The 19,350-nt window shown below is 38.4% G+C and overlaps 1 protein-coding gene across 13 annotated transcripts in view; it reads right to left on the bottom strand.

Moving 5' to 3' along the window:
* The window catches only part of ELF2 (E74 like ETS transcription factor 2), a 94,200-nt gene that overhangs the window by 17,594 nt on the left and 57,256 nt on the right, over positions 1-19,350 (bottom strand). For 12 of the 13 annotated variants that reach the window (XM_036241135.1, XM_036241136.1, XM_036241141.1 and 9 more), the window contains one exon: positions 883-996. In XM_036241135.1, the coding sequence (XP_036097028.1) occupies positions 883-996 (114 nt within the window). Of the gene's footprint in view, positions 1-882; positions 997-10,138; positions 10,263-19,350 lie in introns of those variants that run through there. The other variant, XM_036241137.1, reaches the window with a different exon arrangement.

Here is a 19,350-nt window from a genome sequence, read left to right as displayed (position 1 = left end):
TCAATGAACATCATCTTTCAATATTTAAAACTTTATTTAATGGAACAGTCCTGAATTTTGAGTCACTAAAATATTACATATGGATTGCTATTTGGTCCTCTATTACCCACAATTATGTTGTTCTCGCTTTCTTCCACTGTGTGTAAATAATCAAGATGTCATTTCCATTTCAATTAAGAGATAGTTAATATCTACTACTCCCATGGATTAACACACTAAGCAGTATGTCCTAATTTTCTTCTCATGTTTGTGATTACATAGGATTCCTATTCTACTTTAAAAGTCTGGATGCTCTTAGTATTTATTATAAAACCCTATAGAAGATCCAATTTACTGCATCAGTCAAATTAACATCTGAACATTAAAATGAGGACAAATGAAAATTTGGACAACATAACTCTCAAAGGCAGCCTTAAAGGAAGGAAAAAGAAAAAAAGGACCCAAGGAAAACTCGCAGCATGAAGGGAGTGAGAGGAAGCTTCCTTCTCTCTCCACAATGAACGATTCCCTGGAGTCCCAGCCATTTATCACTGAATAAAGAATTAAAAGTGGTCATAGGAGGTAACCATCCCCACCTGCTATTCACTTAAGGACTACTGTACAAAGGTTTATAAATTTATCCAGAGTTAAGGAAATAATACATGATAGTATAAATAGTAACTTAATAAACTTCTGTCTATAGTGGGCATTCATTTATTATGAAAATTAAGTATTTAAGACCTGGAAACTTTGACAAATAAACATCAATTACTGCTGTCACAGGTATTCATGTAAAACAGATCTTGAGTACACCAACAATCCCCTTGTATTTAAAAACAAATTTCATTCTAGATATATAAAGTGATGTGACAGTTTTAATATAAAAAAGGGCAGTTCACATACCAGGACTTCTTGAATCCCTCAAGCAGGTAGGAGATTCCATATGAAGCAGGGCTTCAGCAGCTTCAATTGTCTTATCTGTACAGTGTGCATTACTGCTATGAACTGATGCTTCCACTGGGGGGGAAATAAGTTCTACTCAATTAAAAATGCACTGAATGCATTACTAAATGAAAACACATTGCTGTAGAAGACATAAATATAAATTAACTCGTGCATAACTCTAAGTCATTGATATACATTAACTTACATAAATTATTTATAGAAATACTTTAAACATCAAAACAATCTATATTCTCACTTTGTAATGGTGACTAGAATTACTGAGAAATTTCTGAATTTTATCCAAAGTAAAACAAAGAAAAACCCTTAAAATTTTAAACCTGTGTCAGTTTTAGGCCAAAACTAACCTAGGCAGAAAAAAGGATGGTTGTGGATTAACAGTCCTAAAAAGTCAATTACATATTTTGATATACTGTTACTAAAATCAGAAGTAATGTTGAGTATCAGAATCAGTCAGAAACACATATTTCTAATTTAATGAATGAGTTCAATTCCTACAGACCCTCCAGGGTGAGTGCATTAGCTGCAGCACCAAAGCATGTGGGAATCTTCTTCACGTGGGAATCTTCTTCACAATAACCCTGCTCTCTCCTTCAGGACCTCACTAGACTTTGCTGGGTGTTACCCAAGAACTTTCTTTTAAAGACTTTTTATGGGTTTTTTTTCCTTGCATTTATTTTATGCTTAGCTGGTTGAATTATCTGTGAAGCAGTCAAGTGTACAGCAGTGGTTTGGACTTCCAGGTCTAAGAGCTTGGGTTCTAGTCTCTGCCGCTTATAATTTCTGTTACCCTAGGCCAGCAATTTAATTTCTTATAAAATCCTCTTTCCTAAAACAGAAGTACTCCCTTACCTCATATAGTTGTAAATAAAGTGAGGTGACTCCCATAAAAAACATACACATAGAACCCTGGCCGGTTTGGCTCAGTGGTAGAGTGTTGGCCCACGGACCAAAGAGTCGCGGGTTTGATTCCGGTCAAGGGCACATACCTCGGTGGCAGTTCGTCCCCAGCCCTGGTCAGGGTGGTACGAGAGGCAACCAGTCTATGTGTCCCTCTCAGGTTGCTGTTTCTCTCTTTCTCCCTTTCTCTCCCTCCCACTCTATCTGAAGATAAATAGAAAAATATCCTCAGGTGAGGATTAAAAAAAAAAACAAGAAATATACATATAGATAAGAATTCAATAAATGGTAATTAAAAATCACTCCTATAAGATTATAAACACTTCGAGATCAGAAGGGCTATATTAATTTGTCTTTATATGTGTTACAGTTCCTAAACGACTTTGTATCTAGTAGGCATGCATGTCTTTTATGTATTGAAGTTAAGTAAACCCACCAACATTACAGAGAAATAGGAAATTCAAGCACAAACATATTATCTTAACAAAACAGTAATTCCACATCCTGACTTAAAATACTGAGTGTTTTACTTGGTAAAAGGTTCTGAAACATGAATATGTGATAGTGTCTAATCCCCAAAAGGAACTAAAAGGAAATATTTATACAAATTCCATAAAACCATATTACAAACACACAAGTTCTACACACTAAAAATATGAATCTTTTAAAACAGTTTCCAGGAAACTTTTAATTGAAAAAAATTTTCACTTAGTCTCAAAACTCCCCCAAGGCTAAAGGCTCCACCTTAAACACCAGTCATTTGGAGATCATTTATAAAAAAAAAAAAAAATCCAGTGACTGTTTTACCACCTGTTGCACATCATCCACACTCTCAACCAAGGTACTGGGTCTCTCCAGTTGCTCTTTCCATTTATGGAAATCTGCTCAAAGCTGACCGGTTCCAGAGAGGCAGCCAAACCTCTAAGTAAATCTATCTTTAGGTGACCCTGCTTACTCTTATCTGCAGCTTCACTGAAGCAAAGGATTCAATCAGTCCTTCCAGCTCAACTTTAAGAAACTTAGTATTAGTAAGTATAAAATATATTACAATTCTCAAGTATTTTTTTTTTCAAAGTAACTCCCTATAATACTCTCATGCACTAAAGAACCCTGATAAGCAAATTCTCAGGTTTTTAAATTTTGTTCTAGGAACTTCATTCTCTTTAAGGTCTGCTTGTGTTGCAGTTTAGCTGTTGTCTTAGGTGCTATTAATAAACCATCCTGGGTAAATTCCTTATGTAATTGTATTAAGACATACCCTAAAAACTATTAAAATCACAGCTTCAAGCATTTGATAATAATACAGCAATTGAATTTTATCATGCCCTGGCCAGTTTGGCTCATTGGTTAGTGTTGGCCTGCGGACTGAAGGTCTCGGGTTCGATTCCTGATCAAGGGCACAAACCTGGGTGGCAGGTCCAATTCCCCGCCCCAGTCGGGGTCGTGCAGGAGGCAACCAATCGATGTGATTCTCTCACATTTATATTTCTCTTTCTCTCTCTCTCTTCCTTCCTTTCACTCTAACAAAAAATAAAAGAAAAGAAAAGAAAAATCAATGGAAAAACATCCTCGGGTGAGGCTTAACAAAAAAAGAAGTTTATCATTTTTTAAGTTATAAGCAAATTGAAATTTGCCTAGCAGTTACATATTATGCTGCCCTGATTCTTACATAGTTTGAGGTACATTTTCAAAAACATAATTTCACATTAGTTATGTCAGTGGAAATTATTTTCTTGCTTATATTTCTGACCTCAACATATTATTACTTATTATATTTTCCCAGAGATTTTATATTTCCAGACTAAAACAAATAAAATACATACAAACTTAAGAAGGAAATTTACTTATTTATACTTTAAATTTAGGATGAGAATATAGAAAATGCATATTTTCTATGAAGTATCAATCAGAAGATCTAAAACTCTTATGTACAGTCAACAAAAGTTGTTAAGCATTTACCATGACGTGCCAGATTCTATGCTATAAAACTGAGATCAAAGTATGACTAGATCGCTGGCTTTGTGAAGCTTATACTAATAGTTCAGATAATGACAAAACATGTATGGAAGTAAAATATTTCAAAAGTAAGTGAAAGTGCAAAATTAATTTAAAGTTGCTCTGTAAACTAACAGTTTAAGAGTACCAATTTCTTTCATTTTTTGATGCTGACTGATTTTATTTTTGTCATTTTATCTTTTTTTACTTTTCTTTCATTGACATATGTCAACAAGTCATTTTTTATAACAGAGATTTAATAAATATTTCTCCTCTTCAAGTTTCCATAATTTTAAAAACTTTTTCATACTAGTTTTCTGATCAATAATTCAAACACAATTTAAACTAAAAATTTTGCACAACTCTTAAGAATAAACATGAATTTAACAGTGTCGGGCAATCAAAGTAAGCAAACTATAAGCAAGGACTGAAAATCCCTCTTTTCTTACTTAAAACCTGACTTAGTAGTGTCTTTGTAGACCTGTGTATGAAAAATATGGGAGGAAATAATAAGCAACTCATTTCAAAAATAGAAACAATGACGCCATAAGTAATCTAACAGATATTTTCTAGTTAACACTTATAGTTGGTGTTGCTGGTTAATACTTCTTAAAGAAATAAATGTATCAAATAAATTTCAAAACTATTTTAATTTTAATCATAGTGTAGTGCCATTAAATTTGATTATGCCTTCTTTTACTATTGGTAAATCTTCTTTTTCCATTTCTAGCTTTCTAATCAACTAGTGTTTTTATGGTAGACTATTCCAGACTCATTCAACAGCTGTTACTAAATACCAAACTTGGTAATTAAGTCTGACAAGAGACATACCTCTCAGCTTTGCAAAAGAGAATGCTGGCAATGAATTTAGTTCATAACAATGTTCTTACAGTCAAAAATAAAAATTAATAGCAATTTAATTTGAGAGCAATGGAAAAAAATTCAAAACACTTCATTAGGTGATAATGGTATTCCCCCCTACAAGCAAGACCACAAACTAACATTACAAGGTCATCATTCAAGAACTACACCTGACTTGCTACACGTTATCCTCTAATGCCCCAAGGCTATAACATAACAGATGAGTGAAGAATACAAATAAATGCTATAAAAATAGGGAAAAAGTAAAGGTCCGGGACACTCCATCTTTGCCTGTTCCCCTCTGACTTTCTAATCAATAGCTGTGTTATAAGGCTTAAAAGGGGAAGAGAATAAAATTACTTTCTAAAGTAGAGCTGTCTGGCCCTACTGGTGTGGCTCAGTGGACTGAGCGGTACTGGTTTGGTTCCTGGTCAGGGCATATGCCCCGGTTGCAGGCTTGATTCCCAGTAGGGGGCATGCAGAAGGCAGCCTATTGATGTTTCTCTCTCTCCCTTCCTCTCTCTCTAAAAAAGACCAATAAAAAATATATTTTCTTAAAAATAGGTTAATGCTTCAGACTTTAAAAAAATAAATGAAATAAAGTAGAGCTTTCTGATAAAAATATAGCATGAGCTACATATAATTTTTAAATTTCCAGCAACCACATTTTAAAAAGCAGGTGAAAGTAATATCTTTCATTTAACTCAGAATATCCAAGATATTATTTCAACATGCAATTGACATAAAGTTTTCCACTACTTCAGTTTTTACACTTAATTAAAATTTTTATAAATTAAAAATTAAGTTTCTCACCCACATTTCATGTACTCAATAGCCTCATGTGGCTAGTGACCACAATACTGAAAAGTATTAACTAAATAAAACTATGTCAGTTGTTCTCAAACTTTTTGGTAAAAGGACCCTTTTACACCCCAATTATTGAGGACTGCAGAGATTTTGTTTATATAAATAGTCCCACGTATATTTATATAATTTGAAGTTCAATCTATGAAAACTTTAAAGTATTTATTAACTCATTTAATAAATATTACTGCAAATGTAAGTAATGTTTTTATGCAAAATAACCTTTCTAAAACAAAAACGTTTAGTGAGTGGCTTTGTTTTACACTTTCATAAATCTTTTATTAAATACATGGTGGAAAACAGTTGGACTGTTGGACTTGCTTCTTCATTCAACCTGTTGTAATATCAAGTCATGTAGCCTCCAGAAAACTTCTCTGAACACCCGTGAAAGTGAGAGGTAAATAATGTCCTAGTATTACTATGAAAGCAATGTTGACTACACAAACTCTCAGAATCCCCAGAGCAGAAATTTTAGTGTTTTGGAACTGCAGCTGTAAATTTTCATCAGATGCAATTAATAAACACCCAAATTCTATCCTCATGTTTCTTTAAGTTTTAACTTTTCAACATAAACATCAATGTATAGATAAAAAATTATGATTCCATTTCCATAAGCACAACAGTATTTTGTCCTCACACATAATATTTTTTAAAAAGATTTACATAAATATTTCTTTGCACCCTTTTGAACATTTAATCTATAGATAGATAATACAAGTTTAAATAATTATCAAGAACAGTCTGCTCTTCTCCATCAACCAAATTTGTTTCTGAAGGAAATTGTTTATGTTGAATTATTTTGATTGACCTACACTGATATTACTCTGTAACTTAGTTTTTACAATATTTAGCACTACTACTACAATGAATTCTGAATAGTAATTGCTTAAACATATTTTCAAATAAATTTTTAAAAAGTTAATGCCATTCTGTTTTATTTCAACATATGCTTCATCTTTCCACATCCTACTCAACTTTCCCAAATTGATCTTTTCAAGATTGATACTAGATATTCCAATATATAAAATTAGAAATAAGATTTTCAAGTTCAAATTTCACAGTGAACTTTGACAAACCAGACACATTTGTTTTGTCAGTGAAAATACTTAGGCTAAATTTCCAGAAAAAATTCCCCTCTTCCATTTAATAACTGCCTTAAAGTAGAACAAAGCTTCTAATGACTCTATTTCTCAATTCTCAAAAAGAAGAAAAAAGTCAAAGAAAGCCTATTTTAGAATAAAATGGCAGAATATTTTAAATTGAAAATCTTCTAGAAAATCCAGATCATACATACATAATACTTGCACATAAATATTAAGAAAGTGACATTTGTTTTTTTCTCTAGACATGAATTTTTCCTGTTATATATACATGTATACCCCAGAAATGAGCCTAAATTAAACTATATCACAGTCATATTCAACTTCCAATTTAGCACAAAGACTGACTTAAAGAAAGTAAACACCCAATTACATAACTTGAGACATATTCATTCACATGGTATAATGTAAAAAAATCCAAGAAAAAGAGAAGCCTTCATTTTCCATTAAACATTACTGAGTCACTTATAATTTTAGAACTTTAAAGATTATTAGAGATCACCTAGTCAATCCTGATGAAGACTTGAAGAGGTTAAGTCACTAGTACAGAGATGTAGTTTAGTGACAGATGTAGGTCCTCATCTCTTGACTTCAGAGTTAAGACTCTTTCTCATTTATCATGTTGCCAGTGAAAGTTTTATGAAGTATTATCAAGACTTCATCACAAAAATATTTTGTATATTGAAGAGATTTTTAATAATTAAGCGTATATATTTCATTCTTTACTCAAACTCCTCTGACAGCATAAATGTTTTTAACTAAAGTTGAAGCTGATAACTAAAGTTGATAGTTAAGTCTCTAATGGAGGAAAATAAAAGCAAAATATATCCTCTAGTACCTTGACATATAACAATAGTTGTAATAGTAAGTGCTTTATACTTGCTTAGAAAAAAGTTATGTGAACAATATTCAACTTAAAAGCTTATCTCCATAACTTTTTCTTAGTATCAGTCATTCTACACTAACCATCAACCCATTATAGCAATCACTGTATATATTTATATATTATATAGGTTTTCATCCGTCTCCTCAATTATAGACTGTAAAATCTTTGAGGAAGAATTATATGTAGCACCTGATGACTTCCCTAAAGGGAATTAAAAAGGTATCATCCTATCTATTTTACAAATACAAACATTACAAACTACTCTCCCACCATCTTTGGAAACTGGCAGCAACAGAAATTTAGATCCCTGGTTCTTCATTTTCTGGGCCACCTTTCCTCCCCAACTTTAACTCACTGAATAAACCTTGGGTAAATCAGCAAACCTATCTCAAGTTTCCTTCTAAAATAGGACTTGTAAAGGAGCTTCGGATTACATGAACATGATTGAGGAAATAATTTGAAAACAATTATACTTCAATTATAAGCTTTGTACATACTAAAGAAATGCAGTAGGGCTGGATGTCAGCGTTTAACTTTAAAAAGGGGAGGGGGATATAAAATGTTTATATTTTCAATTTGTAGACCTTCAATATGTACCTACTCCAAGTAAAATATCTACAGGTCATGAAAAAAATACTTTCCAACGGCAAAATTGTGCCCTTTACCTTTACAATATTTTTCAAAACTCAAATTGCAGGGGTTATTCTAAGATTCTCTCGGTATATTCAAAACCACTGGAAACATTTCTTGAAATGTACATGTTTATCACTCACAGAAATAGTACTGACGCAATCAATCATGTAAAGCCCAAAATTCCATCCCTTAAATCATATTATGTTATTAGTGGACTGAGCATACACAGAGGAACCAAGTTCTTGTACTCTGCCTCTTACTCACCTAACTTCTTGCTCTGATCAGAAAATAACTGTCAAATGTGTTTTAATCACTACAGGGTAAACAATTTTGGGGGGGACCTTTGAAACGTTTAGTATTACATCGTATAGAATAAATGCTGGTCACTCATTACGTGTTATACAATACATATTGTTACAGTATTCCAGACTTTCTTTAAAGTTCTTCTGTTAAATTTAGAGATACACGTGTTCATGATTCCCCCCAATCGCACAGGATGTTTCACCAAACTCATTTCACGGTCTCTACCTAAAAACAATGGATGGAAAACAGAGCGCAACATCTTCTACAGCATTACTCTTTGGTGAGTATTTCCCATCTTTCAATTCCCATCGATGGCGATATTGAAATAGAACCGGGGGAAGGAACATGTGCGTTTATTATTCCAGTAAGTAAATACGATGCAAGTACTGCTGCATCGATTGCGGGCCCTCGCTGCTCTATTAAGTAAAGCTGCTGCTTCTATGTAACTTAAGTCCGTGCCCTTCCGCTGCAGCAGTGGCGCTGCACATCCCCCACCCCCACGGCCACTTCCGTGTTTACACTCCTCTTCCCTCCAATTCCATGCGTACATTGTCAGCTTCACTCCCGCCCAATCTTCATTGGCCCAGCGCGAGCCCGGAGTCCCGCCCCCAGAAATCAACGTTCTCATTTGGAACATCTCAGCGAGCAGATTGGAACCAGAGGCCTGTCAATCCCAGCCGTTCTGTCCTCTCCCAGGCGCTTCCGCTATGGTGGGAGGTTTGGGGGGAGGGGGAAAGGGGGCAATTCCGTGCTGAGACTTCCCTAGGGCCAAGACTCCCTCCCGTCGCCCCACTCCTTCACATTCACCCACTGTTTACAAAAATAAACCTTCCTCTCTGACGCCCCAACGCTCCAGGCCAGGGGTACACAAGATATTCCGTGTCCTTCCCATTCTCCCCCCTAAAATAACAACCCACGAGGGAAGGGGCATAAACCTACTTCTTCACGGCCACCCACTAAATGTGGGAAGGGAGGCAGGCCGCCGAGAGGAACGGCATCCCGGGCCACTCCACATTCAGTGACCCTTCCAGAACCGTTACTCCTGAGACTGCACAAGGTGGGGATGTGAGGGAGGGTCAGGGCATTTTTTTGGCGGGTAGCGGTCTACCGGACATGGCCCGGGGCTGCCTCGTCCATGCGGAAGTCGGGGGTCGGTGGAACGAGTCTGAGAAGAACGGGGCGGGGGTGACGAGCGCTCACCGGGGAGCCCGCCGCCCCCGACCGCGGGCAGTAGCGGCCTCTCCGGCCAGACAGCGTGGCAGGCGCAGCCGACAGACAACAGCCTCACTCACTTCCTGGTTCCTCGGCAACTGGGGTGAAGCGCACAACTCATCCGCCCCCGAGTCCCCAACTTAACTGCGGCTCGGCTCCCGGGCTCCCGCTGCCAGCGCTCCGCCCGGCAGCTGCCGCCGCTGCCCGCCGAACCCACCCCGAAGGGACAGCGCCGGATTCGAGGCAGGTTACTCTCCAAGGTGATCACTTCCTGATTCGTCGCCTCCATTACTTCATTCACTACCCCCCTTTCCCCCGGCCGCCCCAGTGACTGGGGTGGACACCGGACCCCCGGCACTGACCGCCGCCGGGGAGTCACCGCCTTCGGTGCACCCCTCTCCTGCTGCACCGATGCACAGGAGAAAAGTTCCCCTGTCCTTACCAGCCCGGATGAGCAGATCCAGCTGGTTCGTGGGTCCCTCATGCAGAGACGTCGCCATGTTTATCCCGGGGCTGGAGCTGCTGCTTCACATTGACTTACACCGTGAGCAGCGGCGGCAGGGGAGGAGGCGGAACCCACGGCCGGAGACACGCCGTGCGACCGACACACACACTCACGCACTCGCACACACTCCGACGCCCAGATCCTTGCGCGTCCTCCGACAGGAAGCCGAGGCCGGCCCGCCTCCCGCCGCCGGGCTGAGAAACCCCACCACCTAACGGCAGGGGCGGCGGCGGCGGCCGCCTCGGCTGGCAACGCGATCCTTCCGCCCCGCGCCCAGACAGGAAGTCCCGGACGCCGCCGGAGCGCGGCCCGCCGGCCCGCGGCGACACGGACACCTGAGGCTGGGAAGCGCCCCGGGAGCCGCGGCAAGGGCAGGGCCCGTGGGCAGGAAGAGGCACATTTCACGCGCTGCGGAAGAAAAGTCTGCGATTATCCCCACTCTGGAAAAGAGCCATTAGTCCAATTTTCTCCCTGGAAAAAATCTAATACCTAGTCCCGCAGCTGTAAATAACGGTGGCGATTTAAGTTGTTTTGGCTTTTCGAAGCTTATGCAACATGTAACCCGTTCACATGAAAAGGCTGCACTTTAAAACAGGAATACCCATCAAAAAAGTCAAAATATTCTAAAAGCTGTCTGTACTCGGAAAGTAAGGCGCTTCCAACTACTTTCAGAGACCGGCTGCGTCCTTTTTCCTCCGTTAAAGGCACATTAAACAGCATTTATTAGTAAACAACAGAACACGCCAACCTCTGGGGGATTTGATGATCAATCCCCAATGTGCTAGTCACGAAATTCAAGTACCCTTTCATTTCTATTTTGTCCATTTGTGAATTAAACATATTCACTTATAGCATCATCTACTTTTTAAAATCTTTTTAATAGAAAACTTACTACAAACAAGGTTCATATTAAAATATAATAGAAAAGGGAGATAAATTGCCATTTGGTAACTATATATTTGTTAACAGCAAATCAAACCAATAAAATTACCCAGATGAGGCTTCATTAACAAACAAAATATATGCTTCCCTGGTTTCAGAATTTCACAATATAAAAAAAAAAAAAGTTTGAAACAAAATTTGCCCTTAAGTTACTCCTACACAAAATTTAGGTACAGCAGTGCCTCCCGAAACAGTAAGTGCTCAGTGTTTCTGAATAAACACAAAAAAGATTTGGCAGTTACAAATGAAAATAAGGCATAATTTTGATCATTTGAATTGAATGAACTGCACTGATAATCTAGAGGAAAAAAGTTTTTTCCAGTGGTAGTATTAATGTAATAACATTCTACAAATATTTGCCCAACTTTGTCAGTGCAACTTCAAAATAAATTTACATCGCCTTGACGATTTTTTTTTCCATTTCTTCTAAATACTCATTTATTCTTTTGGCCCTTTCCCCTGGCCCTACCTCCCGATCCCCACCCTCCCCACAAAAATAACCTACAGGCCACTTCCAGAGTACAACGAACTCTCCTTAAACCAAATAAGGATCTCTTTCTTGCATTACGTAAACTTGCCCCCCATTGGACAAAAGGAACTATATGACTGTTAGCTTTCATTTTTTATTTGTAGTCAGTTTAAAATAAGGATCATTCCGCCCTGGCCGGTTGCTCAATGGTTAGAGCTTCGGCCCTTGCACTGGAGAGTCCCAGGTTGGTTCCGCTAGGGGCATGTACCTCGGTTGCAGTTTGTCCCCGCCCCAGTTGGGTGGTGTGGGTGGTGACCACTCTGTGTCTCTCTCACATCGATGTTTCTATTTCTCCCTCTCTCCCTCCCATTCTATCTGAAGATAAATGAAAAAAAAAAAAAAAAAGTCCTCGGGTGAGGATATAAAATAAAATAAGGATCATCCATTGATAGGCAGCATCTTAGTTCCCAGGTCTGGGATAATAAGGAAAGCAAAGGGAATTGCTGGCTTTAGGAAGATCATTGAAATTTTAACAAATCTTAATTTCCACTCCTATCAATCATGTATAATAAATGTAGTTTTTCATGTATTATATTTAAAAGAGAAGAGTAATGTAAGCCAAAGGTATTCTGTGTTTTTCTTTTTTCTGGATGTTACAGGTAAGCTTGGCTCAAGAAGGAGCGCTCTCCTGATACCTAACTTTTACTATTTGCTTCTTGATTTCTATCTTAAGAAGTGAATAGTGTGTGTGTGTGTGTTTACTTGCTATACATCCTAATTATATGTATCCATGTCAGCTTTATATTTTATAAAATAGAAGCTGTATCCATTCCTACATAATGCTTCAGTTATTATATGCATATATTATATATGCATATGTGTTTGTTAATGACAAAAGTTAATGCAGAAAAAATCGATTCCTTTATATTTAATGCTCTTGTAAAAACACAATTTCCTGGACTGTAAATGCAAGTCTGCCATGCTATTATTGTAAATGGAACTCTGCCTTGCTATTTTAACTAGGCTTTCAAAAGCCACCAATACTTTTTATAAACCAATAATACTATACTGGGAATAGCAAGTAAAGATATGATGCTGCTGGAAATAGAAATTGATACAAACTTTCAGGAAAGCAATATGGCATTATATGTCAAGAGTGAAAGAGTGTGAAAGAGGTTCATATATTATGACCCAGGAATTTCATTTCCAGGGTCTAGCCTAAGGAAACAATTAAGACATTCAATGGATTGTTCTATTAAAAACGTGTTTGGCCAGTGTGGCTCAGTTGGTTGGAGCGTTTTCCCCTGCACCAAAAGGTGTGAGTTCAGTTCCTGGTCAGGGTACATACAGGAGGCAACCGATTAATGTTTCTCTCTCACATCCATGTATCTCTCTCTCTCTCTGTCTTTCCCTCTCTCTAAAATCAATAAACATATCCTCAGGTAGTTAAAGAATTTAACAACATGGCAAAATATTAAGAATATAAATGTGGCAAGATTTAAATATATATTTTTTCCATATAGTATGACTCCAACTATGTAGTATATGTGAATATATGTATACATAACATGTATATGTGTGCATATGCATATCACACACACACAATCTGCATTTCTCAAGTCTTCAAAGATCAAGCAGGTCTTAATAAGCAGAATAAAAAATTGAGTAAGAATAGGTAGGTTAACATGGTAGACACTAGAGAGCAAATTCATATTCTGCTTATAACATTACAGAGGACATCCCCTATATCAAAGTTATTGCTGTGTCCTAGCAGAAAAAAACTAAGGTAAAAAATAGCTAACTCTTATTGAAATAAAAGCCAGTATGCTAAGTACTTTACCTTCACTTTTCTCACTCCTCTCTACCTTCCTATGCTGTGCTCATTTTATAGATGAGGAATCTAAGGTTCCTTGACCGAAGTCAGAGTTAATGGGAAGTAGGACCAGGATTTGAACCCAAGCACCTCTGACTCCAGAGCCTTATCCTCAAACACTCCCCAACTACCAAAGTAACAAGGCCTGTTCACCTGTTATGATGCATTTTGTATCTATGGATTTTCTTGTCTGAAAATTCTTTTATATGCCTCCCTTCAGGAGGTGGAGCCTAATTGCCCCTCTCCCTGTGAATGTGGGCTGGACCTAATGGCTCACATCTAACAAACAGAAGAAATCTGAAGTGATGGGCTATGATTTCAGAAGCTCTCTGCTCGATCTCTTCCTTTTGAGTCACTCTCTCCAAGGAAGCCCACTGCCATGTCATGAGTACACTCAAGTAACTCTGTGGAGAAGCTTATTAGTCAAGGAACAAAGGCATCCTGCCAACAGTCATGTGACAGAGCTATCTAGGAGACAGAACCTCCATCCCTAATCAAGCCTCAGATTACTGCATCTTCTTGAAAGAACCTGAGCTAGAACCATGGGGGTAAGCCACTCCTCAAACCTTAACCTCAAAAACTGGACAATATAATAAATGTTTGTTGTTTTAAGCTGCTAAATTTGGGGTGATTTGTTAATCAGAAAAGAGAATTGATACAGAATGAAGGAGTAGTTTAAACTCCCAACTTGTGAGACTTACAGGTTAGATAAAGAAAGAACAGGGTAAAAGATTGCAAATGACCTCTAACTTTCAACTAGAGTCCTAAACAGTTCTTTCCATTTCTTAATTCTTTAAAGCCTGGGCACCAACTCTTTCATCCTCTAACCTCTCCATTTTGAAAGCAAGTCTTTACAATATAATCATTATCATTAAAGTCTAATAAAACCAAAAATAATCAGATACCCTCGGTGATTTTAATGATTTTATGGTCCTGTCATAACCATGGTGGAAAAAAATCTTGGGAAATATATAAATACACAATTGTTTCTAATACCATATAGCTTTTCACTGTTTTTTATTTTTAGCTTGCCCTGGCGTTGTTGTTTTTTCCTCACCCGAGGGCATTTTTCCATTTTTTGTTCAGATAGAGTGGGAGGGAGGGAGAGGAAGAGAGAGAGAGAGAGAGAGAAATATCGACGTGAAAGGGACACATCGAGTGGCTGCCACCCGCACGACCAACCAGGACCAGGGACAAACTGCAACCGAGGTATGCACCCCTAGTGGGAACTGAACCCGGTCTTTCTGGACCGCAGGCCAACACTCTAACCGCTTAGCCACACTGGCCAGGGCTGCCCTGGTGATTTCATTTGTGTTTTCCCTTGATCCTAGTACACAGAATCAAAAATGTTATGGTCGGAAAGGGGCCTAGTGACAACATCACCTAGCAGTTTTTAAAAGATAAGGAACCTTAACACCACGATTCTCTTTTCCTGACTACCACGAATGAAATAATACACTACACTTAAACAAAACAAAACAAAAAAGAATTGTGTGCTCTATCAGATTCTAGTACAAAAGGACAAAACAACAGGCTTTAAAGTTTTAAAAAATTATAGGTAGGAGATATTCTATCCATTAATGTTATCTTTCTATAATTTGGGAGAAGGCTGCCAATTTCTTATTTTATCAATAACAGCTCTTTAACTACCAGTGGTAGAGTTATTTGAGAATCACTGATTGAGTCCAATGCCCTCATTTTACACATCAGGAAACTGAGGCCCCAAAAAGTTAAATAACTTTAAAAAAATGTTTTTCTTTATTGATATTAAAGAGATAGAGGATGGGAGAAGGAGAGAGAGAAACATCGATGAGAGAGAAACATCAATTGGCCGCCTCCTGCATGCCTCCCACTGAGGATGAGGCCCACAACCTGAGCATGTGCCCTGACAGGGAATCGAACCGGCGACCTCTTGGTGCATGGGTCACTGCTCAACCGCTGAGCAACACCGGCCAGGCAGAAGTTAAATAATTTGACCAGAGTAACACAGTATCTGTGATTTCAAGGACAGAAATTCTATATAACAGTCTTCATCTATAAAACTTTGAAGTTATAAAACAGATGAAAAATCAAATCAATTTTACTATTATATTCATGAATTGTAAATTGCAAAATGGTTGTTTTGCTTTTTATGTCAAAATCTAAAGCAATGGTTAAGAGTTTTTCTGAGAAATTTTTTTTAATGGAAAAAAATTCTGAGCAGTGAATGGTGGGAGAGCAATAAGAAGAGGCCAAATAGTCTAAGCTTTTCTGATAAAACCGAAGTAATGAAATTGAAAGCTGGGGTGTGGTGTGTTGGGCATATTTGCGGGGGGGAGGTCAAGAAAACTAAGCTACAAGAAAAATATGTCTATCAAGAACAACAAGCTGGAATCAAGTGATTTAGGACCATTAAATAAAGCCTAGTTCACCAACACTGGAAATAGACCATAGATATAAGAATGCAGTTTATAGATCTACAAAGAAAAAAATGAATTCTTTCACATTTTATACTACTCTTTAATTCTCTATTTGCAATTTTTATACTACTGTTTTAATGGTCAGGTTTTATAAAATATTAAAATAAAGACGTTTAAACCCATAGTCACATATTCATTCATTTATTCAACAAATATTTATCCAACACTTACTTTGAACAAGTTTCTGCTGTAGGCACCTATTACTACTGCACTTGGTAGCACTAAATAATGTGACAAAAGCCCTGGCCAGTTTGGCTCAGCGATTAGAGCATTGGCCTGCGGTCTAAATTTAGAGACCTGGGTTCGGTTCCGCTAAGGGCACGTACTTCAGCCCGGCCCTGGTTGGTCATGTGGGTGGTAGCCACTCGATGTATCCCTTTCAGGTCGATGTTTCTCTCTCTCTCTCTCTTTCTCTCTCTCCCTCCCACTCTATCTGAGCAAAAAAATGTCCTCGAGTGAGGATAAAAATAAATAAATAATGTGACAAAAGGAAAAATTAAGCCTTCTCAACTCACATAGAACACCCCCGAGGGGTGAAATTCTTAGAGACAGTATGATATACAAAATAGCTTAGTGGATTTATACATTTTGGACTACTACCCAGGGAAGTTAAATTATTTATACGTATAAAAGCCTTTACCTTTATAAGACATGGATTTTTTTATCCTCACCTGAGGATATTTTTTTTACATTTATCTTCAGATAGAGTAGGAGGAAGAGAGGGGTGGAGAGAGAGAGTGAGACACATTGATATGAGAGAAACACATCGACTGGCTGCCACCCACATGTCCCACACTGGGGCCAGGGACAAACTGCAACCGAGGTACATGCCTTGAGCGGGAACCGAACCCGGGACTCTCTGGTCCACGGGCCGACGCTCTAACCGCTGAGCCAAACCAGCTAGGGCATGGATTTTTTTTTTTTTTTTTTTAAATAAGAAGTAGAAAAAGGTAAAAAATTTTAGCAAAATGTACATTTTTCTGTGAAGGGCTGTGGCTATACATTTTTAAAAATGTTTTTATTAATTTATTTTTGTTATAGATGTTTCTCCTTTTTTTCCCCATTGATATCCTCCTCCCCAACCCCCCACACCATACCTGGCTTTGTTGTTCGTGTCAGTTATGCGTATGCGTACCTGCATATAAGTTCTGTGGTTTATCTCTTCCCTCCCCCCACCACCCCCTCTGCTAAGGGTTGTCAGTCTGTGCCCTATTTCCACGTCTCTGGGTCTATGCAATTCCTCAGACTGTTATGTTCATTATATTCCACAAATAAATGAGATCATGTGGTATTTGACTTTCTCTGCTTGGCTTGTTTTGCTTAGGATAATATTTTCCAGGTCCCTCCATGTCGTCTCAAAGGATAAGAGATCTTTCTTTCTTACAGCTGCGTAGTACTCCATTGTGTATATGTGCCACTGCTTTTTTATCCATTTGTCTACTGATGGACACTTAGGCTGTTTCCAGATCTTAGCTATTGTAAATAGTGCTGCTATAAAAATGGGGGTACATATTTTTTCCGATTGGTGTTTCAGGCTTCTCAGGGTATATTCCTAGAAATGGGATCACTGGATCAAATGGCAATTCAATTTTTAATTTTTTGAGGTAACACCATAGTATTTTCCATAGTGGCTGCACCAGTCTGCATTCCCACCAGCAGTGCACTAAAGTCCCCTTTTCTCCACACCCTCCAGCACTTGTTGTTTGAGGGCCATGGCTATATTAAGATTCTCTAAGAGGTCCATGACTCTTTTTTTTTTTTTTTTTTTTTTTTATCCTCACCCGAGGACATTTTTCCACTTTTTGTTCAGGTAGAGTGGGAGGGAGAGAGAGGAACAGAGAGAGAGAGAGAAACATCGATGTGAAAGGGACACATCGAGTGGCTGCCACCCGCACAACCGACCAGGGCCGGGGACAAACTGCAACCGAGGTACATGCCCTTAGCGGGAACCGAACCCGGGTCTCTCGGGACCACAGGCCGACGCTCTAACCGCTGAGCCAAACTGGCCAGGGCGGTCCATGACTCTTCAAAGTTATTTTATCCTAAGTTATTTTGCCATATGCATTTATGGACCAGGAAAACCCTATCACGAATGAAGAACCAGTGTACACCAATTTTGAGACTGATAATCTGACTTAGGTTCACGTTTCCTGCATTTTACTTAAGGTATCCCTGGGTCAGACTCTCCTTGACCTTACTGATTCTTTACTTAATGGTTATCCTGGGCAGAAAACACTGCTTCCAAGTCTTGGCAGCCACTCCTAGAAGACTGTCAACTGACTGTTGCAGCTAGTCTTTTCTAATGGATGTCAGGCAAACAACTATTCCCAAAAAGCATTTATTAAGCACCCATATGTGCATGATACCCTGCAATGAGTTAATGATATCTATTTTTTTTATTTTTATTTTTTGTTTTGTTTTTTAAATCCTCACTCAAGGGTATTTTTCCATTTATCTTCAGATAGAGTGGGAGGGGGGAAGGAGAGAGGGAGAGAGAAACAGATGTGAGAGAGACACATCGATTGGTTGCCTCTCACACAATCCCAACCAGGGCCGGGGACCAAACCACAACTGAGGTATGTGTTCTTGACCAGAATCGAACCTGAGACTCTCTGGTCTTAGGGCCGACGCTCTAACCATTTAGTCACACCAGCCAGGACTGATATCTATATATATATATATATTTTTTTATCCTCACCCGAGGATATTTTTCCATTTTTTGTACAGATAGAGTGGGAGGGAGAGAGAGGAAGGGAGAGAGAGAGAGAGAAACATCGACGTGAAGGGACACATCGAGTGGCTGCCACCCGCACGACCAAGCAGGGCCGGGGACAAACTGCAACCGAAGTACATGCCCTTAGCGGGAACCGAACCCGGGTCTCTCCGGACTGCAGGCCGACGCTCTAACCGCTGAGCCAAACTGGCCAGGGCGATATCTATATTTTAAACAACATTTAGGACAACTGGTTTCAAGGACTTGGATTCTTTATTATCATAAGAGAATGTTTAGTATCTGGAAAATTTTTTTCAATTCCTGTGAAACTTTATAAGGGCTAATATGTGATTCTTTTTTAGCATGTTTATAAAAAATTTTTACTATGGAGTTCTTAACTAAAACATATTACAACTGTAAGTCAAATTCTATTTTGATTGATTCCAAAATGAATATTCAGATGAATTAACTTCTCCCCTCCCTCCTTGAAATACAGCTTATGCAACCTACCCATTGAAGGAAGTCAATACTGAGCTTTTAACTACCAAACCCAGTGACATCCTCTTAATCTTCACCTGACTCTGATTATCCAAGCAAATGGTATTACTGACATCCTTCCCTTCATTTGATTTTCATGATAACAGATTTGTAAACTGTCTGGCTTTGTTTTTATTCCCATTTATTTCACCCACT

Source organism: Molossus molossus, unplaced genomic scaffold, assembly GCF_014108415.1.
Source record: "Molossus molossus isolate mMolMol1 unplaced genomic scaffold, mMolMol1.p scaffold_m16_p_4, whole genome shotgun sequence".
In the NCBI taxonomy this organism is placed as follows: Eukaryota; Metazoa; Chordata; class Mammalia; order Chiroptera; family Molossidae; genus Molossus; species Molossus molossus.
This window is presented reverse-complemented; position numbering and strand designations above follow the sequence as displayed.